Source organism: Gymnodraco acuticeps, unplaced genomic scaffold (assembly GCF_902827175.1).
Source record: "Gymnodraco acuticeps unplaced genomic scaffold, fGymAcu1.1, whole genome shotgun sequence".
Classification (NCBI taxonomy): Eukaryota; Metazoa; Chordata; class Actinopteri; order Perciformes; family Bathydraconidae; genus Gymnodraco; species Gymnodraco acuticeps.
Genome location: NW_022989923.1, coordinates 298,376 through 325,777, shown reverse-complemented (window position 1 = coordinate 325,777; position 27,402 = coordinate 298,376). Strand labels below are relative to the sequence as shown.

General features: G+C 43.6%; 1 protein-coding gene across 1 annotated transcript in view; it reads right to left on the bottom strand.

Annotated features, from left to right (window-relative positions):
• LOC117542293 (FRAS1-related extracellular matrix protein 1-like) overlaps positions 1–27,402 on the bottom strand; it is a 290,781-nt gene that overhangs the window by 198,773 nt on the left and 64,606 nt on the right. The window contains 3 exon segments of the mRNA XM_034209862.1: positions 44–238; positions 350–602; positions 1,645–1,738. Coding sequence (XP_034065753.1) covers positions 44–238; positions 350–602; positions 1,645–1,738 — 542 coding nt within the window.

Genomic DNA, 27,402 nt, shown 5'->3' with positions numbered 1-27,402 from the left:
CAACAAATAAACTGTTCCTCACATCCTCAAACTCAAATCTTACCCAGAGTGATAGATGGGACTTCATTGTTGACTGGAAGAATGGTGATGTTAAGGTCGCATACAGGAAGTGTACCATGAAGAGGCACTGGTGGGGGAGGGGCATCTCCGTAGCAACAGCCGTCTGTTCCTCCGGCCTCCCCATCAGAGATGATGAGGGTGATGATGTCAACCACTGGATCAGGTCCAATCTCTCCTCCTGAGACACAAGCCAACAATGTGTTCTGTATCTGGCGAAACTGACACAACCATAACACAAAAAAGTGACCTGAGGAAATGAGCATTGTTCTGTTCCATGACGATCTCTCACCAGTGTGGACGTAGTAGACGTGTCCCTGCAGCAGGTCCTGCTGGGAGAACTTGTCCACGCTCAGCCCGTCTCTCTGCAGCTCCCCCCTGCCAGGCCTCCGAGCCAGCATGTACATCAGCCTGGAGTTCTCGCTGTCCCGATCTGTGGCCGACAAGTAGTCCACCGTGACCTGGACCCGCCCCCGCTCCTGGCAGCTCAGCTCCCCCCATAGCCCCCCACCCAGCTGGGGAGGTTCATCGTTCATCTGCAGAACCTGGGGTCAGTAGGAGAGGAATCATTAGAACTATGGTGACTGCAAAATCAGAGACAAAGCATTCATTTATCATACAGTGTAGTTTGTTTGTTAATTAGGAACAAGGCTTGATTAAGGAAATGGAAACATTTTTGATTTATACATCATTTATAAAAAGCTTTTTGTTGTCCGCTCAGGAGACTGAGAACTTTTGGGGTGCAGGGGGCCCTCCTGCAGACCTTCTATGACTCTGTGGTGGCCATCTTCTAGTTTGGCCTGCTGGGGCAGCAGCATCTCGGCTGCTGACAGGAAGACACTGGACAGACTGGTAAGGAAGGCCAGCTCTGTCCTGAGGGGTTCTCTGGACACTGCGGAGGACTTGGGGGACAGGGCAGTGATTGCTAAGTTGTCATTATTGTTAGACAACATGACAACCCTCCCCCCTCCAGTACATCCTGTCTGCACTGTTCAGCTCCTTCAGTGAAAGGCTGTCTTCCTTCATGCAGCGGTCAGACTATACAACGTCCATGGCCCACGGTAGACCTCCCCCACACACCACAACAAAGACAAATAAAACCCTGTTGTGCAATATGTAATACTTCTCTATGACTCGTATTATTACTGGCTGCCTTCTTAGTAAGACTTTTTAATACTGTAACAAAGATCTGGTAATACCTCTGCTGCTATCACACTACTTTCTTCATACAACACTTTTTTATAAATACTCTTACTGCTACTTATCTTCTCTATCTGAATGTGTTTTAAATTGTAATTGTGTATGTTTTTAGCATTATGTGCATGCCTTAGTGAATAGTGTTTTCTTTTTTTGTCTCTATGCTCTTGCTGTAACAATCTAAATTTCACCTCTGTTGGAAGAATAAAGGAATTCTGATTTGGATTCTTATAACTAATTCATTTTGCTACCCTTCTTCAGTATGGTGCCTGTTAACAGATAGTGTTTAGTTGAAGTGATTTAAAGTTTTGGTTGTGCGATATAGACAGGATCTCTTAAGTGGAAGATATCTCATAGGATGTTGAATGATGATGGCCGCAGGAAGTCTACCTGTATGGCCAGGACGACGTCAGCTGAGTTCAGGCCGTCCGTCACCTTCAGATGGACTTCATCCTCCGTGGTCTCAGAGTCATCGTGTATGTACCTGCGACACAAATAACCAGCATCAGTATGTACGTCTGTCAGTACACCCAAGTTCAATTTAGTTTTACAGCTGTTTGTCAGAGGTGGACGGTCTATGGAGGACTTTTTTTAAATAGGCCACAAATATATCAGTTCACACAGTTTGCAGATATGCTCATTTTCCTCTTTAGTTAAAGGGCCCATGTATTGCTTTTCCGGTTATTAACCGTCCCCTTGTGTTATGAATGTTTTTATGCATGTAAACGGTCTGCAGAGTCAAGAACCCTCAAAGTACACCCTGTAGTGAGTAAAACTCTAACACAGTCTATGCTGCCCCAAAACGCCTCGTTGGAGATTTCTCATTTTCCATCGTTTACTTCCTGGGTACTGTGACGTGTGAATACCCAGAGGCCACACCCTCTGCCAGCATTTCACGAAACAAAGCTTCACAAACCTTTCAGCGATTCATGCCGGATATGTACAGCATAGGGCACTGAAGAACGATGCTGTTCCTACTTTGTTTGGACCAGCGGGAGTTCGGGTACACAACCTGTAAGTATACATTGTTGTTTGTCTATTTATGATGTTTAAAACAAACAAGGTATATACCACGACTGTTTAAATGGATAAACGTTTTTCGGGCTGCTAAGTTGGGATCGCGGAGAAATGCTCTCCGCAGACCCATTCTCACAGCGTTATAAACCATTTTCTTACTCAATATCAAGCCACACTTATTGTTTTTACTTCGGCTGTGAGTGTTTGTGTGTGCTCAGGATGAGTTTCGCTTGTTCTCGCTGTATCGCCGACCCGGAAGCCTGTCCGCTCCTCACAGCAGATCGCAGCAACGAGCCTCACAACGAGCCTCACAACTTCCCGACCAATCAGAGCACACTGGGCTCACAGGGATGGGGGAGCAGGAGCTCCAACAAGCCGTTTAGGACAGAGAGTGAATACCGGTGAATACACATACTTTACAGTAGGGATGCTCCGATCGATCGGTCACCGATCGAGATCGGTCGATACTCACTCTCTACCGATCGATCGGTGCTCTCTAAACATGCCGATCGCGAGAGCCGATCGCATGACGTAAAATACATGACACTTTTCTCTGTGTTCGGCAAAACAAGCTCGCCAAAATGGCTTCACCGGTCTGGCATTATTTTAAGGTGTCCGAAAAAGACAGTAAAATAGCGGTATGCAACGTGTGTGTGAAGCAGAAATCCTGCAGCTCCGCCCGCTGTGACGGACCGGTGAGCGGAGCAAAACACACAAGAGTTAGACCTAACACACTTAGCAATTTTATCTACCTCTGGAACAAGCTAAACTAGTTATTATAAATATATGTATTCTTCATTGTCGGGTCACTCATGCTGCATGAGATACTGACAGGCTGTCAGGAGAGGGAGAGAGAGAGGGAGAGAGGAAAAGAGAGCCCTTCCGCTAATTTCTCCCGTGTTATTATCCAAAGTGAATGTAAACTTGAATAATGTACATCATTTGAATGTAATAATTAAGTTTATTGTTGTTTGTGGAAGCTCCAGTGAATGAGCCCCATTAACTGAGTTTTAAACATCACTTTAAATGGAAGATTTAAAGTGATGTTTAAATCTTCCATTTAGGCCCCGCCCACTCGATCGGATCGTCGATCGGTATCGGCCGATACTGATTCCCGCGATCGGGCCCACATTTGGTGATCGGAGCATCCCTACTTGATGTGTTCCAGTCAGGCTTTCGTCCAAACCACAGCACTGAGACTGCTCTTGTAAAGGTCTTTAATGACATCCACTTAAACACAGACAGTGGCAGAACTTCAGTGTTAGTATTATTAGATCTCAGTGCTGCGTTTGACACTGTTGACCACAGCATATTACTAGACCGACTGGAGAACTGGGTTGGACTTTCGGAAACAGTTCTAAATTGGTTTGAATCCTACTTAAAGGACAGAAACAACTTTGTTTCTATAGGTAAATACACATCTGAGTTGACAAATATGACATGTGGGGTACCTCAAGGCTCCATCTTGGGGCCTCTTCTCTTTAACGTCTACATGCTACCACTGGCTCAGATAATGAAGAACAACAAAATAAGTTACCATAGCTATGCAGATGACACACACATTTACATTACCATTTCACCAGGAGACTATGCTCCAATTCAAACACTGAGTAAGTGCATTGAACAAATCAATGACTGGATGTGTCAGAACTTTCTCCAATTAAACAAAGATAAAACTGAGGTAATGGTTTATGGAGCCAAGTCAGAACGTATAAAAGTTAGCGCTGAGCTTCAGTCTGCAATGTTCAAAACAACAGATAAAGCCAGAAATCTAGGTGTAGTCATGGACTCTGACCTGAGTTTCAACAGTCACATTAACACAGTTACTAAATCAGCCTACTATCACCTAAAGAATATATCTAGGATTAAAAGACTAATGTCACAGCAGGATTTGGAAAAACTTGTCCATGCTTTTATCTTCAGTAGACTGGACTACTGCAATGGTGTCTTCACAGGTCTCACTAAAAAATCTATTAGAAAGCTGCAGCTGATTCAGAACGCTGCTGCTCGAGTCCTCACTAACACTAACAAAGTGGATCACATCACTCCTGTTCTGAAGTCTTTACACTGGCTTCCTGTGTGTCAAAGAATAGATTTCAAAATACTGCTGCTGGTTTATAAAGCACTGAATGGTTTAGGCCCAAAATACATTTCTGACCTCCTGCTAAATTATGAACCATCCAGATCTCTCAGGTCTTCAGGGACTGGTCAGCTTTCTGTCCCCAGAGTCAGAACTAAACATGGTAAAGCAGCGTTCAGTTATTATGCTCCAAATATCTGGAACAAACTCCCAGAAACCTGCAGGTCCGCTGCAACTCTGACTACTTTTAAATCCAGGCTGAAGACTTTTCTTTTTGTCGCTGCTTTTAATTGAACTATTCATATCTTAGACTGCACTGTAACTTTTATCCATGTATTTTTTTCTTTTAATGTTTATTTTATTAGCTTTTCTTTTTAATGACTGATTTTAAATGCCATTTTCTTCATGTCTTTCATTTTTTGTAAAGCACATTGAATTGCCTTGTGTTGAAAAGTGCTATATAAATAAACTTGCCTTGCCTTGCCTTACTTTTACAGAGATGCTGAATGAGAAACCAATGTGAGTTTGGAAAATTGCACAGTATACCTCAACAATGGAATTATGATCAGTAGAAATGGCCATGACATGGGCCCTTTAACTGCTGTACTTATTTGAAAAACAAACTTTTGTTTTAGGTCACAGACAAACAGGTGCCTTTTTACACGTGAAAGGTTCATGTTTTTGTTTCATTGTATACATTTTATCCGGTTAGTTCTGGCTTCACATTGCATTGATGTGTGTACATTAAAGAACATTACATTACAAACCTATGCCAGTGGTTCCCATCCTTATAGAATAGTGACCCCCGAGAATAATGACGTATACGCCTCTGAATGTAAAGAAACATTTTGAAATGTCAGGTAAAAATGTGTGTTTTTCTTTATTTTCCTTTATTCATGTGTGCTACAGCAGCTAATTTAGTTGTGTTGTTCTTCTTATGCCGGTCCTGACAAAAGTCTGCCAGAACCTCCTGTAATTGGTCTGAATTCCTCAACCCCCCCCAAAAAATGTGTTCACACTGGAAACACACTGGGTCATGATTCAGGCTTAACTGGACCAAGAACCTCTGTTTGTAATTAGGGCCTGAGCACGAAGTGTGTGAAGACCTATTGTTCTGCATAGAATTAGTATTCTCCCGATTCTTATTCTGGGGACTGTGAGGGAATATTTCTGTCTTTACTCCTAGAGATTTAACCTTATTGCCTGTTGATGTTAATAACCAACCCTGACTCTGTTATCTCCTTTAAAGAATGTGCTGCTACACTTATTCTTAGTTTATGACCGGTCAACTCTCGATCACAGAGCCTAAGAGTCAGGCAAGTGATTCAGTGTCTCCAGATGTTGGGGATATCTCCAGTGTTCCCAGCTGTTGATTAACTCTCTGTAAACTAGTTAAAAGGTCTATCGAGAGAGAGGCTGGGCAGAATTTATGTGGCAACCCACCCGTGCAGTCAGAAGCTCTGGCTGCTGTGACTTGTGATGTGAAATTCTCCGGCCGATACTTGTAATAAACTACCAGTGTTTGACATCAAAGCTCCAACTCTCCTCGTGTCTCTCTGAGTCCTGACTCTCCATTGCTGCAAAAGTTTCCCTTACAGGGACTAAACCTGTTTTTCAGGGCTTTACGACGCCATTCATGTAGCGACATTTGGCAAAGTTGGCAGGACGGGTGAAACATTTCAGATTCTGGAGTTGATGGGTTCAACATTTCAAACATGCTCGCTAGCGCCACCTGTGAAAATTCAGTTTTCGAAAAATAGTCGCAGCGTAAGTCTGATGGAACTGACATTTTGCACACTTATCCGGGTGGAGCTACATATTATCCTCAGGTATCCCTAGGCTCCGCCTACTTTGATTTGTTTTTAATTACCATAATGTTAAAAACAGTGAAATATTAACTTACATTAACTTTTTTTCAACACCCAACTTAGTGTACAGCATCAGTGGAGGGTCAGATATATTACCGTCGGACAGTGGTTCTCAAACTTTTTTCAATAATGATTCAGCCAAGTACCCCCTGATCAGTGCAAAAACAATTTGTTAAGGAAAAAATGCCTATATAAAGAGGTACATAGGCCTACAGTGCTGCACCATCATTTATTAAAACAACAACATTGTAACTGAGAAACACTTAAATGCTACATTTAAAATGTTTACAATCCATCACTAAATTCATAGCAAACCAATTTTAACATCATACAATAACACTAAGACGACATTAGTTGCATTGAACTGATCTTTTTAATAAGTTGTACACTTTAGTGAGATACATGGGCTTGTGCTTCACTGAGGAACCTTTGTTATTCTCAGTGACAGGAAGGCCACTGCAGTTACACTTCGCGTTTTGAAATATGTGTTAATATAAAACCCACACTGCTCAAACTTCGTTACTTTTCCGAAAAATTGGTATATCTATTTATTTATTTATTTTGGGGCGTGGGGAATGAAGAGAACAAAATATTTGAGCATTTTGAGCATTTTATGAGCTGCGCTATACTTGCGGCCACACGCCGTTGCCAAGCAACGCTTATTGTTTAGGTGTCCTTTGATAAGCAGGCAGTCATATAATTAACTAGAACTAGCTAGATCTGATAGATTTGGACATAAACGCGAGTGAAGTATAACCGGACACGAGAGAGATCAGATCAGCTGCTGCTGACGGACAACACGCAGCTCTGCATGATCACAGCTCCGCCGCTGTGACGGACCGTTGAGCGGAGCCAAATACACTCAGACCTAACACACTTAGCTAGTTTATCTACTCTGGAACTGGCTAAACTAGTTATAAATATGTGTATTCTTTACTGTCGGGTCACTTATTACAGGTTCAGCGAGCTGCACGAGACTGACGGGCTGTCAGGAGAGGGACAGGAAAAGAGAGCACTCCCATTTTATTATCCAGAATTACTGTAAACCTTTGAATAAAGTAGTTAATCTACTAGTTTGTTTAAATGCATTACTTATGTTGTTTTTTTCATTAACATAAAATAAATCTCACGTACCCCCTGCAGTACTCCAACATACCCCTAGGGGTCCGCGTACCCCCATTTGAGAACCACTGCCATAGGAAATGAGCACGATGTGTGGAAAAAAGTGGCCGACATCAATCGCAACGTATTAGCAAAAAGGTGTGCTCCTAATTCATCCACAATGTATTCAAATATCACAGATTTTAGTGGATAGGTTCAGTCTGTCTTGGGGAATAGGCACATACAAGTATGTTCATTTTGGACAATAGGGGGCGCCAAAAACACAACAAATGTATACCTCAAGAACGGATTGACGAAATATTTATATTTTGTAATAGATATAATGGCAGGATGAGTATAAACTGAGATTTAAAGTGTCGCAACCAATGACGAATGTGAGCGTGTCCTACTCAGTTTTTTCTCTAAATCCATCCATCCATCCATCTTCTCCCGCTCATCCGTGGTCGGGTCGCGGGGGTAGCAGTTCCAGCACAGAGCCCCAAACTGTATTTTCCCTGGCGACATCAACCAGCTCTGACTGGGGGATCCCAAGGCGCTCCCAGGCCAGCGAAGAGATATAATCCCTCCACTTGGTCCTAGGTCTACTCCTTGGTCTCTTCCCAGCTGGACGTGCCTGGAACACCTCCCTAGGGAGGCGCCCAGGTGGCATCCTAACTAGGTGCCCGAACCACCTCAACTGGCTCCTTTCGACACGAAGGAGGAGCGGCTCAACTCCGAGTCCCTCCCTGATGACCGAACTTCTCACTTTATCCCTAAGGGAGACACCAGCCACCCTGCGGAGAAAACCCATCTCGGCCGCTTGTATCCGAAATCGAAGGGTTAAAAACACTTACGGACACATAATTTTGTGTTGAAATGAGTTACGGCCTTTAAACTCGGAACACACGTGACAACCCACAACCTTTTCCAGACTGTACAAAACAATCGTACGTTTTAGCAAATACGGCTCAGTAGCGTATTGTGCGGTAGTCACAAATAGTTTCTCCGAACTACCCGAAACTTGGCACAGACATTCCTCATGGAATTGCGGACATATTTCAAAATGGCTTCCATTATCCCCGCCCCCCATAAAGTCGGCCATTTTGAAAAATGTGCGTTTTAAGCGCCTTTTGGCACACTTCTCCGAGGGAAATGATCGGAAAAATTCCAAACCAGGACAAGATCAGCCCATATCCAATGTGATGCTAAATTGCGAATGAATAGTTGACTGCTGAAACGGGGAGCTCGTAAGCTAACAGAGAATGTACAATTTTTGACGATTTAAATGTCACAAATTCTCTCAAATGAGCTTCGGCCGTGCGATAGTCAGATATAGCTTCTCCGAACTACCTGAATCTTGCCACAGACATTCCTCATAGAATTGCGGACATATTTCTAAATGGCTTTCATTAGACACGCCCCCCAGAAAGACGGCCATTTTGAAAAGTCTGCGTTATTCATGCTTTTTGAGCACATTTTTGCACACTGCTCTTAGGGAAATGATCGGAACAATTCCACTCAAGGACAAATTCAGCCCATATCCACAGCCATGCTAAATTGGGAGTAAAAAAGTTGATAGCTCAATCTGGGCGGTCGTAAGCTAACAGAGAATATACCATTTTTGACAATTTACATGTAGCAAATTACTCCAAACTACTCGCATATGGTTGTTCCAATATGCACGAGACGTTCTATACACATTGCTCTTATGATTGCGGACATCTTTCAAATTGCCTTCCATTTACCCCGCCGCACAGAAAGTCGGCCATTTTTTGCAGTTTTCATGCCTTGTCCGCACATTTTTGCAAAGGTCTCCTAGGGAAATGGCCGGGAACATTCCATTCCAGGACAAGTTCAGCCCATATCCAATGCGATGCTAAATTGCGAAGGAATAGTCAGTCGAATGTACCATTACACAAGCTACTCTGCCTTCCACGTCTCTCTCTCTCTCTCTATCTCTCTCTCTCTCTCTATCTCTCTCTCTCTCTCTCTCTCTCTCTCTCTCTCTCTCTCTCTCTCTCTCTCTCTCGATCTCTCTCTCTCTCTCTCTCTCTCTCCTCTCTCTCTCTCTCTCTCTCTCTCTCTCTCTCTCTCTCTCTCCTCTCTCTCTCTCTCTCTCTCTCTCTCCCTCTCTCTCTCTCCCTCTCTCTCTCTCTCTCTCATCAGCTGTAGAGAGTTAACTAATTAGAGGGGCGTGGCCCCACAGCTGTGAGAACTCAGCAATCAGCTGTCCATTTTAGGTAGCTCTTTCCTGGAGCATCAGACTGACAAAGACATTGGAGTCCTGCGGGAGTCAAAGACTGACAAAGACTGGCAAAGACATTGGAGTCCTGCGGGATTCACGAGGGTGGCAAAGAGGAGACAAATCCTCCTCTGATTGAGCTAAGTATCGCTGTTTTTTTACGTTTTCTTTTCTTTAGTTTTCTAGCCCCTCATGCTATAATCATGTGTATTTTCTCCATTCATGTTCATGTGTCTTCTCGCAATTATCACTGGCCACGTGTATCTCCTAATCGCTATAACTGCCCTGCTCTCGTCTATCCCACATGCTCCACTGAGATCCAACATCTAGTTTCAGGTGGCCTGTGGAACTGCCAGTCAGCTGTTCCTAAGGCTGACTTCATCTCTGGCTACGCCTCCCTGCAGACCCTGGATTTCCTTGCTCTCACTGAGACCTGGATTACTCCATTCAACACATCCACCCCAGCAGCTCTCTCCACAGCATATTCCTTCTCCCATACACCCAGACCCACTGGCAGAGGAGGTGGCACTGGTCTCCTGCTCTCTCCCAAATGGAGCTTTTCCCTCTTCAAGCTACCTAACTTCACTCCTTCCACCTTTGAATTCCATGCCGTCACAGTAACCCATCCTATACAATTAACCATTGTTGTTCTCTACCGTCCACCAGGCGCCTTGGGGGACTTATTGGAGGAATTAGAGAATCTCCTCTCACACATCCCTGAAACTGGCCCTCCCGCTGTACTTCTCGGAGACTTCAACCTCCAGACAGGGAAGATAGACGAACTAACATCTCGGTTAACCACCTTTGCTTTCTCACTGTCTCCATCCCCACCAACTCATAAAGCTGGCAATGTCCTTGATCTCATATTCTCAAGGAACTGCTCTACTTCTAACCTCTCTGTAAACCCTCTGCAGACATCCGATCACTTCTTCATTTCATTCTCTCTACCCCTTTCCAAACATAACAAACTAATCTCTTCTTATCCTGCACCTGTCTGCCGTAACCTTCGTTCCCTCTCCCGCTCTACCTTTGCCTCATCGGTGCTCTCAGCCCTCCCTTCCTCTGACTCGTTCCAACTTCTGCCTCCAAACTCTGCTGCAGAAACTCTCCTCTCTACTCTCTCATCCACTCTAGACTCTCTCTGTCCTCTCACATCTCGGCAGGCTCGTCAGTCCCCTCCTGCTCCCTGGCTAAATGACGCACTGCGTGCTAATATAACCATCCTTCAGGCAGCAGAGCGGAAACGGTGGAAATCCAAACACCATGACGACCTCCTAACCTATCAGGCTCTCCTCTCCTCTTTCTCTGCTTCGATCTCTCAGGCAAAAAGCACTTTCTTTCAAGATAAGATCCAATCTTCCTATTCCAATCCCGAAAAACTATTTTCAATCTTTTCCACCCTCTTGGACCCTCCCAAAGCCCCTCCCCCCTCCTCACTTCTGTCAAGCGACTTTGTTAACCACTTTGAAAAAAAGATTGATGATATTCATTCTTCTTTTTCTGACTCACCTTTACTCACCGCTTGGTCACCAGACCCTCCCTTCACCCACACACTAACCTCCTTCTCCCTCTCTCTCCAAGTGAGGTTCTTACCCTCATTACCTCTGCCCGCCCTACCGCCTGTCCTCTGGACCCTATCCCCTCAAACCTCCTTCAGACTATCGCTCCTGATATTCTACCGTTTCTCACCCATTTCATCAACACTTCTCTAACTTCTGGTCACTTTCTTTACTACAGAAACTGCTCTCATTGCTGTCTCTGAGGAACTGCACACTGCCAAAGCAGCATGCCTCTCCTCTGTCATCATCCTGTTGCACCTGTCTGCTGCATTCAAAACGGTGAACCATCAGATCCTCTTTCGCACTCTCCAAAAACTTGGAGTTTCAGGCTCTGCACTTTCCCTCCTCACCTCATACCTCAAAGACCGTACCTACAGGGTAACTTGGAGAGGGTCCGAGACCGACCCTTGTCAATTAACTACAGGGGTCCCTCAGGGCTCTGTTCTTGGTCCCCTCCTCTTCTCCCTGTACACAAACTTGCTCGGATCAGTCATTAGCCTGCATGGTTTTTCATATCACTGCTATGCTGACGACACCCAATTAATTCTGTCCTTTCCCCGCTCAGAGACCCAGGTCGTCGCACGCATCTCTGCTTGTCTAGCTGACATCTCTCAGTGGATGTCTGCTCATCACCTCAAGCTCAACCTTGACAAAACTGAACTGCTTTTCCTTCCGGGAAAAGATTGTCCCACTCTTGACCTAACAATCAACATCGGCACCTCTGTTGTTTCCCCGACTCAGACTGCAAGGAATCTGGCTGTGACCCTAGATAACAAACTGTCCTTCACTGCAAACATCGCTGCTACAACCCGTTGCTGCAGATACACGCTTTACAACATCAGGAGGATACGTCCCCAGCTGACCCAGAAAACAACGCAGGTTCTGGTCCAGGCTCTCGTCATCTCACGCCTAGACTACTGCAACTCCCTCCTGGCTGGTCTACCTGCATGTGCCATCCGACCTCTGCAGCTCATCCAGAATGCAGCGGCTCGTCTGGTCTTCAACCTTCCAACATTTTCCCACACCACGCCGCTCCTCCGCTCCCTTCACTGGCTTCCGGTAACTGCTAGAATCCACTTCAAGACACTGGTACTTGAATGGATCTGGCCCTTCCTACATCCAGGACATGGTTAAACTGTACACCCCAGCGCGTGCACTACGCTCTGCATCAGCCAAACGATTCGCTGCACCCTCGCTGCGAGGGAGACCCAAGTTCCCATCAGCAAAAACTCGTGGGTTTGCTATCCTGGCTCCAAAATGGTGGAATGAGCTCCCCATTGAAATCAGGACAGCAGAAAGCTTGCACATCTTCCGGCGCAGACTGAAAACTCATCTCTTTCGACTCCACTTCGAGCGATATAATTACTAACAAAGAACTGCTAACAGAGCACTTATATACTAATAAAGGACTGGCTTATCTAAAGCCAGTTGAGTAGCGCTTGAAATGTTTGGCTCTATGAAACCTGATTTAGTTATATGATTCTGTTTTCTTCAAGGTTGTGTCTTCCTGGTTGAATGTACTTATTGTAAGTCGCTTTGGATAAAAGCGTCAGCTAAATGCAATGTAATGTTGAGTGTTAGTCCAGCAGCTCCCTCTGCTGGCGGCACATGCAATTACAACAGACACATATACACTCCACAACACACACATCCAGCTCTTAAAGCATATTATATATATATATATATATATATATATATATATATATATATATCAGGCTACAGCCCATGTATATGATTTGATGTGAAACACTATTTGGTTTCATGAAAAATATCAACTGTTTATTTGTAGATATCTACTAAAGTATACAAACAAAGTGTGTAATGTAGGCCTGTTACTTATATTATTGAGTGATACATATTATACACACTGTTCTGCTTTCTGCATTGGCCTCAGCAGCTGTTCTCACTGCACTGTAAATGTTGGCTCACAATTAAAGCAGTTGAATTAAAAACATACATGGCCTAATATCCAGAGTACACAAACGGTAAAGGGCAGAAAGTCTGCACAACCCACTGCACCACACGCCACGGTTACTGCTCCTCCAGACAGCCTCCACGATAATCGATCCTCGACGAGCCTTTACAGAAATGTGTTTTCCTTCGAGGCGGCATGCCCACATCCGGTTCCGGGTCGCTGCCGGAGGACCGAGGAGTCCGGGACGCGAACATTTGAGAAATTGCGAACGGCTCATTTCGGAGGACTCGCGCGCGTCTGCTTGACGCCGGGAAGACCGGCGACCCTCCCCGACAGGCGCTCGGACGCGAAGGCCCGCCCACAACTGCGTGCACATCTGTGACCGCAGTTTTAATTTACATTTGTATCAAACTGAAAATATCAAACTAGACGTCAATCTTTTAGGATGGTACTCAAATACAATAACTGCAAATTAAAGAACAGTATATATAATATATACTATAATATATATATATATATATAATCTCCCTTGGAAGGTGGAAAGGCCTGCACTTCACGAACATAAACTCTGCCAGCGGTGAACAGTGTTTGTAGACAATCACAGCGTCCCTACACCATGCATCACTAATGTAAACAATCACACCGCCGCCGCGGCACTTCCAACCGCTAACCGTAGCTCTGTCTGAGCGGTAGCATGTTAGCCGGTCGAGCTGAATGGCAGAGTCTGGGATGTTGCTCTATTGAAATCAGTCGCATTGACTCGAAGACACATTTTTAGTTGTATACACTGTTGGGAAGAGGAGATTCCTAGCTTTCTAATGATATCAGGATTGTTTTTATACTCCAAATATTAAGCAAAATATGTCACATTATATAATGACTGTCACCGAATCATCATTTTGAGAAAAAGGCCATCGATCTGATTGATTATTAGCGGCTAATAAATTATGGGCATAGATATGTCTCATAATTATTTGTGTGAACATAAAAATAATTTGTGTGTAAATATGTGATTTGTAAATGTAAAACACCATCCACAAATGCATTTAAAAGATTTGCAAACTCACAAATACATTTGCAAGTGTAAAACGGATCTGCAAATACGCTAAATATTTTCACAAATAAAAAAAAGATCTGTGAATATCTCTTTAACATTTACAACTTTCGATCAGGCATTTGTGAATCCATTTTGTATTTGTCAACCAAAAATGCGCTTGCGGATCTCAAATCTCTGCTCGTGGATCTCACATTTCTGCTTGTGGATCGTCTTTTTACACACATGGAATTTTGAGACATATTTTCCGCCGGTCTCGGCTAAAATCTACTCGTGTCAGTCGGTTATTTTCGGAAACCACGTGATGGCCTGCTGATGACGACATTTCCGCATGATTTCAAAGTAAGAGCATGATGGTTTGTTTAATGCTCTGTTTTTTTATTATAATGAGCAGCGGAACGTTAGATGCATTCTTTATCATCATCATTATCATCATCATCATGTTATAGTGATACAGTTAGTTTGTGTTATAGCATATATCGAGCACTTTCGTTGATGTTGAAGTGCAGGCTATGCGCCACTTTCGGATCTCGGGGGGAGCAGCTGGCAGCGAAGCAGCCCAGATAAAACTCTTTCTTCATTGTTTGTTGTGTATTCAGTCAAGCGGGTCAAAGTTACAATGGAAAATTGTAAGTACAATGTAAAGTCCTGTGCTCTGCAGGTGCCGGTAAAAAGCAATACAATGACAAAACCTTTCCAAACAAAACAACTAGTAGGCTAGGTAGGTAGGCAGGCAGGCAGGTATGTAGGTAGACAGACAGGCAGACAGACAGACAGACAGACAGACAGGATAGACAGATAGATAGATAGACGGACAGATAGATGGATATCATATATAGATAGATACTTCATTCATCCCAAATTGTGAAATGTGTGGAAACAAGTATAAACACAATAACATTAAATACAAATTAAAGCAATAGACAGGAATATATGCATATACAGTAGAAAGGACACGATGAATATTATAACATTTAATGTAGCCTTACTATGAAGGCTAACCTAAATACGGTACTTTTCTACAGATTACTTTATTACTGCACTGGTAAGGTAAAATTAGGCCGATTAATAAGATGCGAAGTGCTTTGTAACTTTGACCCGCTTGACTGAATACACAACAAACAATGAAGAAAGAGTTTTATCTGGGCTGCTTTGCTGCCAGCTGCTCCCCCGGGACCCGAAAGTGGCGTAGGCTATAGCCTGCACTTCAACATCAACCAAAGTGCTCGATATATGTTATATTGAACCAATAAACTAACACAAACTAACTGTATCACTATAACATGATGATGATGATGATAATGATGATGATGGTGATAAAGAATGCATCTAACGTTCCGCTGTTCATTATAATATAAAAACAGAGCATTAAACAAACCATCATGCTCTTACTTTGAAATCATGCGGAAATGTCGTCATCAGCAGGCCATCACGTGGTTTCCGAAAATAACCGAGTGACACGAGTAGATTTTAGCCGAGACCGGCGGAAAATATGTCTCAAAATTCCGTGTGTGTAAAAAGACGATCCACAAGCAGAAATGTGAGATCCACGAGCAGAGATTTGAGATCTGCAAGCGCATTTTTGGTCGACAAATACAAAATGGATTCACAAATACCGGATCAAAAGTTGTAAATGTTAAAGAGATATTCACAGATCTTTTTTTTATTTGTGAAAAATATATAGCGTATTTGCAGATCCGTTTTACATTTGCACATTTATTTGTGAGTTTGCAAATCTTTTAAATACATTTGTGGATGGTGTTTTACATTTACAAATCACATATTTACGGAGGGAAAATATTTTCGTTTGGATTACTGGTCTGTGTGTGTGTGTGTGTGTGTGTGTGTGTGTGTGTGTGTGTGTGTGTGTGTGTGTGTGTGTGTGTGTGTGTGTGTGTGTGTGTGTGTGTGTGTGTGTGTGTGTGTGTGTGTGTGTGTGTGTGTGTGTGTGTGTGTGTGTGTGTGTTTTTTTGCATTTGTGTGTATTGTATTTGTTTCCTGTGGAAAACACTCACAAGAAACACCGGCTGTTGTTATGCCTGCTGTGACGTTAAGTTACTCCGTTCTCTGCTTGTAATTATGCCGTTACAAGCTTCAAAGTTGTATTTATCACCTGAATTTGCCAAAACAAGTTTAATATTCTGAAAGCCAAGACTTTGTTTAATTGAAATCAGATGAAAACAAACTGTAACGGACCCTGCCGTGTTACCTATGATTACTATGCCTTACATTCATAATTTCAGCGGGAGGGAGGGGAAGCCGCGCTACGGAACAGCAGAGTGGCGAGTGAGAGGTGCCATCTTCAAAAATCTATTTATCGTGTGATTTTGGAAACAAAAGTTTCATATTCTGAAAGCCACGACTTTGTTTATTTAAAATCAAACAAAACACCCGAACCCCAAACAACTATTTTTTTACGCAAATGGGTCAGTGACGCGACGCCTAGATATCTGTTTCCACAAGCAGTTCATTTTATATTGTTGTATATAAATAGTTAAATATTGCATGAAGGCATTAATCTCACATCACTTTCGAGACTACTATTCGTAAATAGAGTAAATAATACTAAATTGGGTGATTTTTCTAGTATTAAAGTGGTAAGATGTCATTCGGTAAAACGGTTCTCACTTAAAGTCAATGAAGATAATTGTTTGTAAAATGATAAAAAATAGATAGGCGCAACTTCCAACAGGAGTCATTTGGGGGGGCTCTTGGGTTGGGAACCCCTCACTCAGAGGACCCCTGAAGACCGCCCAAGATGAAGGTAAGTTTACATTTTGCTCCTAAATTTGAGATAATTACACCTTTTCCATGTGTGGTACCATGTGTTACAGATTTGAGTGTCATTCGGTGAAACGTTGAAAAAAGTGTTTATAAAGTTTTACATTTTAAAAACATTAAGTTATAGATGAAATTTGAAGTTTACAAATTGAGGTCAAGGTCATTGTTGCTAATTGGCGACAAAGCAACTGCCTGTTAGGAATGCATTTCTATTACATTTGTCATTCAGCAAAACAGAATTAGTCATTCAGTAAAAACCGTTTGTCTGAATGACATCTGTTATCCCGAATGACACAGTGGATTTAACTGATTTATTTCTTTCTTTATTGATTGTTTTAACCTGTTAAGCCCTGAGCCTGTTTTTCAGGTCTCAGGCTCGGAAATGACATTCCCTGAACAAATGACCATATCTTCCCTTCTAAAAGGGTTAAATTAATAATCTTTATATCAAAGTAATGATAAACCTGTGAGTTGGATGTAGAAAAGTCAGAATCAATATAGATGTTTTTTTATTTTAAAGAAAATTCAGATTGAACAAAGTAAAAAACTGTAAATTATAGTGTCCGTCCAAACATTATTTTTTACTTATAGTGAAAACTACCCTTGGGTGATGGTAAGGTAGTGGAAATTGTATTATATCCTGATATGTTTAAACCAAATGCTTCTCATTTGGTTAGATGTGCTGTTTGCCTCTATCTTCTCTACTTCAAGGCCACAGAGCTGTTTTGGCTACTGAGTTGACTCACACAAAGTCACACGAGAACTTCTACAGCTCAAGGCCAGGTGTCTAATAACAATGTGACCGTGTGAAGATTTCTTACCTTCCCACCCTTTTCCTCCCTTTATAAGCTTTGCTATCATATTGAACTGCGCACACTCGCGCAGACTATCCTATACTCTGTGAGACCTGTGTCTATATTTTATTGTATCTGATGTTTGTTCGAATAAACATCACCAGAAAGACAACTCTGTCTGATTCACCATTTATTTGTTTTCTGACTTGTACTCTACAGTATTGGGGTTTTTAGATTTCCATAACAATTGGCGCTGCGAGCAGGGTCTCTGCAAGTTCGATTGGGAACACCTCCGGACGCTGGTGGTGGCCGGCTCCAGCCACTTCCTCTACCCCGACAGAAACCGTATGGGACGAGAGGACCAGCGCCGGGGGTGGAACTGATTGACTTCACGAGATCAAACGGACTTAGAAAGGCTTTCCAATACTGGGTGAGATGTACAGTGTCTAAATTGTTTAAAGTTAAACGTAATTAAAACTCCATGACGTTTATGAAAGGGGCTGCTAGAAGATAGGGTTTATCCCGTCGTAGAAAATGGGTTTACGATCAGTTTTTGTGTGATTTGTACTGAGAAACTAACATCACATAGGGTTTATCCCGTCGTAGATCGTGGGTTTACGATCAGTTTTTGTGTGATTTGTACTGAGAAACTAATATCACATAGGGTTTATCCCGTCGTAGATCGTGGGGTTACGATCAGTTTTTGCGTGATTTGTACTGAGAAACTAATATCACATCATCGACGGATGAAAAAAAAAGATTTTGTCATGGGAGCAAGGCAAAGTAGGGGGCTTGTACACCCTCCTGAGGGCCCGATTGTAGACGTCATGAGAGTAAAATATGGTGAGGACAGTCTGTCTAAATTAAATATATGGACGGAAATGTTCGGATTTCCAAAGGGAGGGTTTTTGAGTAAATTAAAAATCAAGAACCTAAAGAATAAATTACAAGAAGTAGAAATAAAAATAAAGTTAAAGTAAAAGACTTATATAGAAAACTGGACACTCACAGAAAGTGTTTATAATAAATACTGGGAGGATTAAGCAGAATGCCGTGAAAGAAGGCAGTTGGCATTGGGCATTAAAGAAAATATTAAGGTTGAAGATGAATGTGAAGAAAAGAAGGAAAATAAATTATTTCCAAAACCATGTAAACCCCAGACATCTCTGTGTTCTTCCATTGCAGGCCTGAATGACCTCTCCTCAACTGGGTATCCTTTCCCTCCCCCGGGGTACAACCCTGGCAATCCGGCTGGCCCACCTCAACCACCTCCACCGCCACTACAAGCCCCAGCCATGCAGTCAACTCCAAGCTCGCCACCCCCATCAGCCCCAAGTAGATGGGGACAACAGCGGGATAAACAAACCCAAGCCCAAGCAGGTGTTTGGGCAACACACCTCAGTAATGCCTTTATCAACAGACTCACAGACACAGCGCAAGCTACGCAGAATGCTGGCCGGTCACAATACCGAGAGAGAGGCAGAAGAGGTTTTCCGAGGCAGAAGACGAGAAGCAAGACCTTCATTTGACGAAAGATGTTTCAAGTGTGGCAGTGTTGAACATTGGATTATGGGACTGCTCACAAAACACTGGCGAGTGGAGGCAGAGAGGGGGACAGCAAGGACGGGGCCATTCACAATCAGACTGACCTACACCAGATGGGGAGGAGGGGACCCGATCGAGCGAGACAGAAATTCAGCCAGCATCATCGAACCAGGGAAGTGAATACACACACACACATCATGCTATGGAAAATTGGAAAATGTAGAAGACATGCCTGTGGTTAAAGAGGGTACATATTTGAAATATGACAGTGAAACAGCATTTGAGAAATGTACCACACTAACTTTAGCTATCATGGGTGTTGATGTTCTAAAGTAGTAAAAAGGGAAGATTTGCCTGATTGCAAATTTAGTGGTAGATTTATGCACTCAATAGGAGCGGCTGGGGTGACTGTAAAGGAGAAGTTTTTGTATCACTTCACAGTAGAGATAACGGTGATGATAGTCAATCCATTTCCCACATCAGTCAAAAACAGTTTCTTTTATCCTTCGTCTGCCTAATAAATTTACTGGGCAAAGATCTGATTCTCCGGTTCGGCTTAGATCTAATTTTTCAACAAATGAGGGTTTTAAAGTCCGGCAGCCATCTCCTACGATGGTTCAAAAAAACTTTTGATGATAAAGAACTGTGTGAATGTGAATCAAATGGCTGCTGACATATCCTGATTCTCAGGCATTGTTGCGGTTTGACTGATCAACGTGTTTTCCACCTGCGGTGTTCATGGAAGCTTCTTTTTGCATTGTAGCCTACTAACGTTGTTAATGTTGTTAATCTGTGTAAATCCTATGATGAGTTTTTCTGTTAGAATGTGTGAATGAGGAGCTCATGCTTAAAACTAAGCTTGAAGTTTGCTGCGCAGCTGGTTCCTGTTGCACACCCACACAACACAAACTGTGTCAAATCCCAGGGGCGGTCCACACATTTCACTAGCCAGGGGGCCCACTGATAGATAGAGGGATTTGAGTCTAATCGTTAAAGATTTGGAGTCAGTCACTGATTGGACATCTACACACACAGAATATGTTATGTACTATATGTCAGGTGACATGTATAAGATGAAAATGTGAACAAACGTAGCCGTTCTACGCACATTGCTGTTGGTTGAGGATGATGAGGTAATTCTCATATCTCTGAGCTTCCTGCCGCGCTTTCAGATGTGCCATACTCACTCTGGGCAGCTCACAGATATGACGTATGTTTAATGTCCACGTTCCGTTCAAATCAACCCCCGTACCCATTGAAACGTGAAGCTGTTGATGGCATTCAGCCAGTGTTTACCTCTCTGCTTAAACAAGGGGTCATTATTCCGTGTAACGATTCCCCTGTCCGCACTCCAGTGTTTCCTGTCAAAAAGATCAGGGACAAACCTCCGGACGAGTGGAGATTTGTCCAGGATTTGCGAGCTGTAAATGCAGCAGTGCACGCCCGAGCACCGCTGATGCCAAATCCTTATCTGATTCTTTCTCAAGTCCCAGCCTCGGCAGCATTTTTTTTACTGTCATCGACCTCTCAAATGCATTTTTCAGTGTCCCAGTACACAAAGACAGTCAATTCTGGTTTGCATTTGAATTTGATGGCAAACCTTACACATTCACTCGTTTATGTCAGGGCTACTGTGAATCTCCTACTGTGTACAATCAGGCTTTGTGTACAAGTTTGGCTTCTCTCCAAGTCTCGAAAGGCACTGCTCTAATACAATATGTGGATGACATCAAGATTTGCGCACCCACAGCAGAGCAATGTGAGGCTGATAGTATTGCTTTGTTAATGCACCTCGCAGCCGAAGGCCACAAGGCCAGTTTGTCTAAACTTCAATATGTACAAAGAACAGTTACATTTTTGGGTCACATCATTTCAGGAGAGGGAAAAACGCTTTCAGATAAACGTATTGCATCATTGGCATCTCTGCCAAAACCTGTCACTAAGCGACAGATGATGTCATTTTTGGGTTTTTGTTCATATTGCAGGTCGTTCATTCCAAACTATTCTCCAATCGAGTTGCCACTGCGTACTATCACGTATGTCACTGGTTTGAAACCTACAGATCACCTTATATGGACACCGGAAGCCGACAAAGCCTTCATTAATATGAAGCTGGCTCTCCAATCCCCACCGACTCTAAGTCTACCTGATCACACTAAACCTTTCACTCAAGCAGTGGATGAACGAAATGGGTGTATGACCTCAGTTCTTCTTCAAGATCATGGAGGAAAACAGAGGCCTGTTGCCTATTTTTCCTCCAAGCTAGATCCTGTAGCTGCTGGCCTGCCTAAATGTCTACGTGCAGTGGCTGCTGCTGAAAAAGCGCTCAACTCCTCACGTGACATTGTGGGATATGCACCTTTGACCCTGTTAGTTCCACATGCTGTTTCACTCATCCTCCTTGAACAGAGAACATCACACCTCTCTGCTGCACGTTACCTTAGGTATCACACATGCCTGTTAGACATGCCTAATGTTTATGTCAAGCGATGTAACACTCTGAATCCAGCATCTCTTATGCCTTTACCTGAGGACGGTGACGAACACGACTGTGTTGCCGAACTTTCCATTGTGTGCACACCTAGACCGGACTTAAAAGACGTTCCTCTGACCAACGCTGACCTCATTTTGTATGTTGATGGGTCTGCCTGTCGCGACCAAGGGGGCACTAATCGGGTGGGTTTTTCTGTTGTTTCAGAGTCTGCTGTACTCCGTTCTGGACCACTCCCATGTCACCTCTCGTCTCAAGCGGCAGAGCTGATCGCACTAACTGAAGCCTGCACGCTTGCAGAAGGCAAAACCGTGACTATTTACACTGACTCACGATATGCTTTTGGGGTAGTGCACGATTTTGGGGCTATTTGGAAGTGTAGACAATTTCTGAAATCTGATGGCAAACCAGTACTTAACCATGTACTGGTTGCAGGCTTACTAGACGCCATTCTGCTCCCATCTGAAGTTGCAGTCTGTAAATGTGCCGCACACACAAGCAGTACAGACCCAGTTTCCCTAGGAAATGCGCCTGCTGACTCAGCCGCAAAGGCAGCTGCTCTGATTCCTCTCACACCTCACGCACACTCATTTGTTAAAATCCCTGTCTCCTCCTTCACTGACAAAATGTCATCACTGACTTCCATGCAGCAGCTAGCTACACCAGTTGAGAAGGCTCAGTGGAAGGTTGCTGGGGCTGTTTTTGACCCAACCTCCAGCATCTGGGTTGGTCCAAATTCCAATCCATGTCTCCCAAGACATTTCTTCCCTCATTTCGCTAAGTTGACACATGGGTTAGACCATGTGTCAAAAGGAGGGATGTTAGAGTCTATAAATCAGGAGTGGTTCACAAGGGGGTTCACAATAACAGCTCAAAAGCACTGTGAAGCATGCCTAATTTGCATCATGCACAATTCTGGTAGAGCAGTAAAGGTTACAGGACCCGGAGCACATCCACCTCCCAGCAGGCCATTTGAGCACCTAATGCTGGATTTCATTGAGCTTAGCCCATCAGAGGGTAAGAAGCACTGTCTGGTGGTGGTTGACATGTGGTCCAAATGGGTTGAAGCTTTCCCAGTAAAAGCACAGACAGCAAATGCTGTGGCAAAGGCACTACTGAGGGAAATAATTCCTAGATGGGGACTACCAGACAAAATTTCTAGCGACAATGGTTCACATTTTGCTAATGAGGCCATTACGCAGATAGGAGAATACATGGGCATAGACATCAGAAAGCATTGTGCTTATCATCCACAGAGTGGGGGTGGGGTGGAAAGAGAGAACGGCACAATCAAAAACAAACTAGCAAAATGCTGTGCAGACACAGGTCTGTCATGGACACAAGCTCTGCCCATTGTGCTGATGTACATGCGGATGAGGAAAAGAACACGGAGTCAACTCAGCCCATTTGAAATCCTTTTTGGGGCTCCTCCACAGATTGGACTGAAGGCTCCAGGATGTCCTCTTCCCTCCACAACTTTGTGTGAGGATGCTATGTTGTGCTATTGTGTTAACCTATCATCCACTTTAGCAGACATCCGACGTCAGGTGGTCGCAGCATTGCCTACTCCTGCCACTGGTCCACTTCATCATCTCCAACCCGGCGACTTCGTGCTGGTCAAGGATTTCCGGAGAAAGAGCTGGAAATCCAATCGTTGGCAAGGTCCATACCAGGTGCTTCTGGTCACCCAGACAGCGGTAAAGGTCGCCGAGAGAACTACGTGGGTCCACGCCAGTCACTGCAAGGTCGTAGTCACAGGAAAGGGGAAACAGAAGTAGATGACAACAAGTGACGTGTCCTAGTCACCAACAGATGTAGATGACAACAAGTGATGTGTCCTAATCACCAACTTGCACCACACTTGCACTACATACACTAAAACACACTACACACAAGGTATCACGAGCGAGTGCCAGCTGAGCGGTTCCATATGCCTCTGGTTCCTCGTTTGTGTTATCAGTGTGCGAAGTCTGTCACAAAATCGACCGAGGGAATACACACACACACCCCATGGAGCATTCCCACCTCGTGATGACGGCTCGCCTGGGAAAACGACAATGCAACCGTGAGCAATACTACTGGAGAGCCTGGACAATCACAAAATGGTTCCTCTGCATACTTGCCATGATAGTTGTGTTAGGACTAGTTCTATATTTTATGTATTCATGGTCAGCACACAGCAGGTCAGCCAAAATCGAGGTATCTAAGAGGTACATGGAGAAAGCAGGGCAAACCACATGGGAAGAGGGGCTGATCAAGACAGGGATTGGTAACATTACTCTAAGGGATGGGGAAGATAGCACAGTGCAGTTAGACCCGTGCGACTACATGCATTGCTCCGACCCTAAGAAACTGGGGTGGGCGGACGCCTACATATGCTATGTCGAAGGCAGTTTTGGTCAAACCACCTATCACTGCTCGGGGGGCTGGGCTTTTGTTTTATGGACCACCGCATACACCGATTGGGGTTATACCCTATGGGACGACAAAACAAACATCAAAGGGAGATTGTCTATCTCCAAAGTCAATTCATCGAGCCCCGTTGTCCTGTTGCAACTACAGGCTGCCCAGATATCAGACGGGGGTTATTATGTTGTATGTATGTATGTATCCGGCACCGACCCGTGTGGCACATTTTACATAGACATCGCGCCCAAAACTCAGACCCCCAAAAAGGATAAACCGCCTTTGACACAAACATTGACATCCATAGGTACTTCTAAAACGTAACCTATACATAGGCAATAACGACCATAACAACATTAATGTGGTTCAGACCAGTAATGGGAACACCGGTAACGTTTGGTGGCACACTCTGAGATCATTCTTGCAGGCCGCAGGACAAAATGGTTCAGGGTTATGCATGCACCCTTTTTCCCCAGGACTCATCAATGTCAGTGCCAGTTCGTCCGCGCTCTCTGACCCAGGTTGAACACCTCTGTGCGTTTATGGCTCTGACAAGGCCCATCAAGGGGGAAGACCGCGTAACCGAGTGGCGTTATGCCAGGCAACTTCCTCCACCATGCAGTAATAAGTCTAACTCCCTTTTGCGTGCATATACGGTTGATACCACATACGCAAAGTACCAACCGGTCAGCCATGTGCACCCCAGCCATTTGAGAGGGATGAAACACAGCATTTGTATTCAGAGAGTATACCACAAAACGTCTCTTACACCACCTTATTTTTCCCTAGGTACTACTACTGGTTGTACTCGTATCCTACAGAATACGTGCAGTTACGGTGTTTACAATAGCTCGTATTGCATATTCAGTGCCCCGGGAAGAATCCTTTCTAACATAGCATTACCTGCTCTATCAAGTTCTGGCTCCCCTCTGGATAGGTACATGCACTCTAGTGGATTTGAATCCAGCAGTCACGGTCCTCACGTCCTTAATGTACACGACACATCATTACCCAGAGTTCCAACACCCCGACCACCACAAGGTAAAAAGAGAGCTGACGTCCACTGGAGTTAAATTCTTTGGTGGCTTGTTTCCATGGTGGGGTACAGTAAACAATGCCCATAAGATAGATACCTTACACGTTCGACTAGAGAACCTCACTTACGAGACGACGCAAGGCTTCCAGGCATTGCCCCCATTCATAATAGCCTCTAGGAATATGCTCATGCAGCACCAATTTGCTCTTGACCTTTTGTTCGCCTCAAAGGGTGGCCTGTGTCATGTGATCGGTGACTCCTGTTGCACTTACATTCCCGACGCCACCAAGAACATCACTGACACCGTGCTGCATCTTAACAACTTGTTAGCCGACATGAAAGCGGATGACATATCCAACGCAGGCGGCTGGGACTGGTGGGCCTGGCTTACATCGGGGGGGTGGCAAGCATGGCTGGCTAGGATAGTTACACCCCTGATAATCATTTTCGGCCTAGTAATCAGTTGTACCTGTTTGATTATCCCAATACTGAAGAAAGGCTTTTCCAGCCTGGTAGCTTTAGCTTTCGTTCAGTATACTGCTATTCCATTACAAGACAATCCTTTGCGCCACAGTGAGATAGACCAGCTAGAATCAGAAGAGTCTGATTCCGACACTACAATATAATCAATATAATCATGTGAATCGAGTGTACTCTCCTCTTATGCTTACATTATATTGGAGACTGTCCTTCACAAAAACAGCCAGTTTTCTATGATATATTTGTGATGTGTTTACTTAAACCAGCGATGGAGTGTATTCATTGATGTGTTATATCAGTCTATCCTGTCATTTGTTTTTTATTGATCAAGTATGATCAAAAGGGGGGAATGTAGTGGACATTTTATTATATCCTGATATTTTTAAACCAAATGCTTCTCATTTGGTTAGATGTGCTGTTTGCCTCTATCTTCTCTACTTCAAGGCCACAGAGCTGTTTTGGCTACTGAGTTGACTCACACAAAGTCACACGAGAACTTCTACAGCTCAAGGCCAGGTGTCTAATAACAATGTGACCGTGTGAAGATTTCTTACCTTCCCACCCTTTTCCTCCCTTTATAAGCTTTGCTATCATATTGAACTGCGCACACTCGCGCAGACTATCCTATACTCTGTGAGACCTGTGTCTATATTTTATTGTATCTGATGTTTGTTCGAATAAACATCACCAGAAAGACAACTCTGTCTGATTCACCATTTATTTGTTTTCTGACTTGTACTCTACAGTATTAGGGTTTTTAGATTTCCATAACATAAGGTAGACAAAAAGCTTTAGGAATCCAAAGTACAACATATAATAAGTACCCTGTATCAAGATTGATGCAAAACAAGTGACATTTGACCTTTTTAGAGAGGTTTAGCCAAAAAACTCCACCTCTGAGGTGATTTGGGTGGAAATGGGGGTTTTACCGTTTCTCTGGAACCATTGGTTGATTTTGGTGATTGAAATCTCTTTCTGACTGTTAGAGCCAATATAATCAAAGGGGAATTTCCCCACACACACACACGGTAAAAAAAAAGGTGGGGGCTTTGCACATGCAGGTTTGCATCAGAGTGAACCTATCTCTCGCTCTGACATCTAGAAACGGAAACGCAGGTTTGTTGCTTATGGATTATCAGAAATCATTTCAAAGGGACACAGACACATTGGATTAACCTATGGATTAACTGCAGCAGCGTTTTTATCGTTTTAATGCCATTGAAGACCACTTTTGACCAGACAACGACACAGGTAAACCATGTTAGCGATTTTAGCTATCTAGCGTCACATGTTTTGATGTCTGTTTTTGTTTATAAAGTCGCGATAGTATATCATAGAGTGATAATGTATGTACCCATCGATTCTGTGTCATCTCACAATCTGAATCGATGTGTTCGATGTGCAGAAAGGATAACTAATAAGGTTTTATGAGTGAGTTTCGGTGCAGTAATCTGTTAGCATTTTCGCTCGTTGCTAATTCAGAGGCTCAGCGTTAGCATTGTGGGGGTTATTTTGAAAAAAAATTAAAATGATCAATTAGATGAGTTTCTTCCCGTTACATATAACTGCATTTATTTTATTATTTATTTTTATTTTGTATTATTATTTTAAAAAAACATTTTAACAGATGCCTGTGTCCAACAAGGAGAGGGGTGCACGCTTCCGTGCAAGGATAAGGGCATATCCTGCTTCTATGGAGGAGAGAAGGGAGAGGTATAACTGTGAAGGTGTATGAGAGCAGTAATGGCAGTAAACAGTATAGGATGCATTGTCTATAAG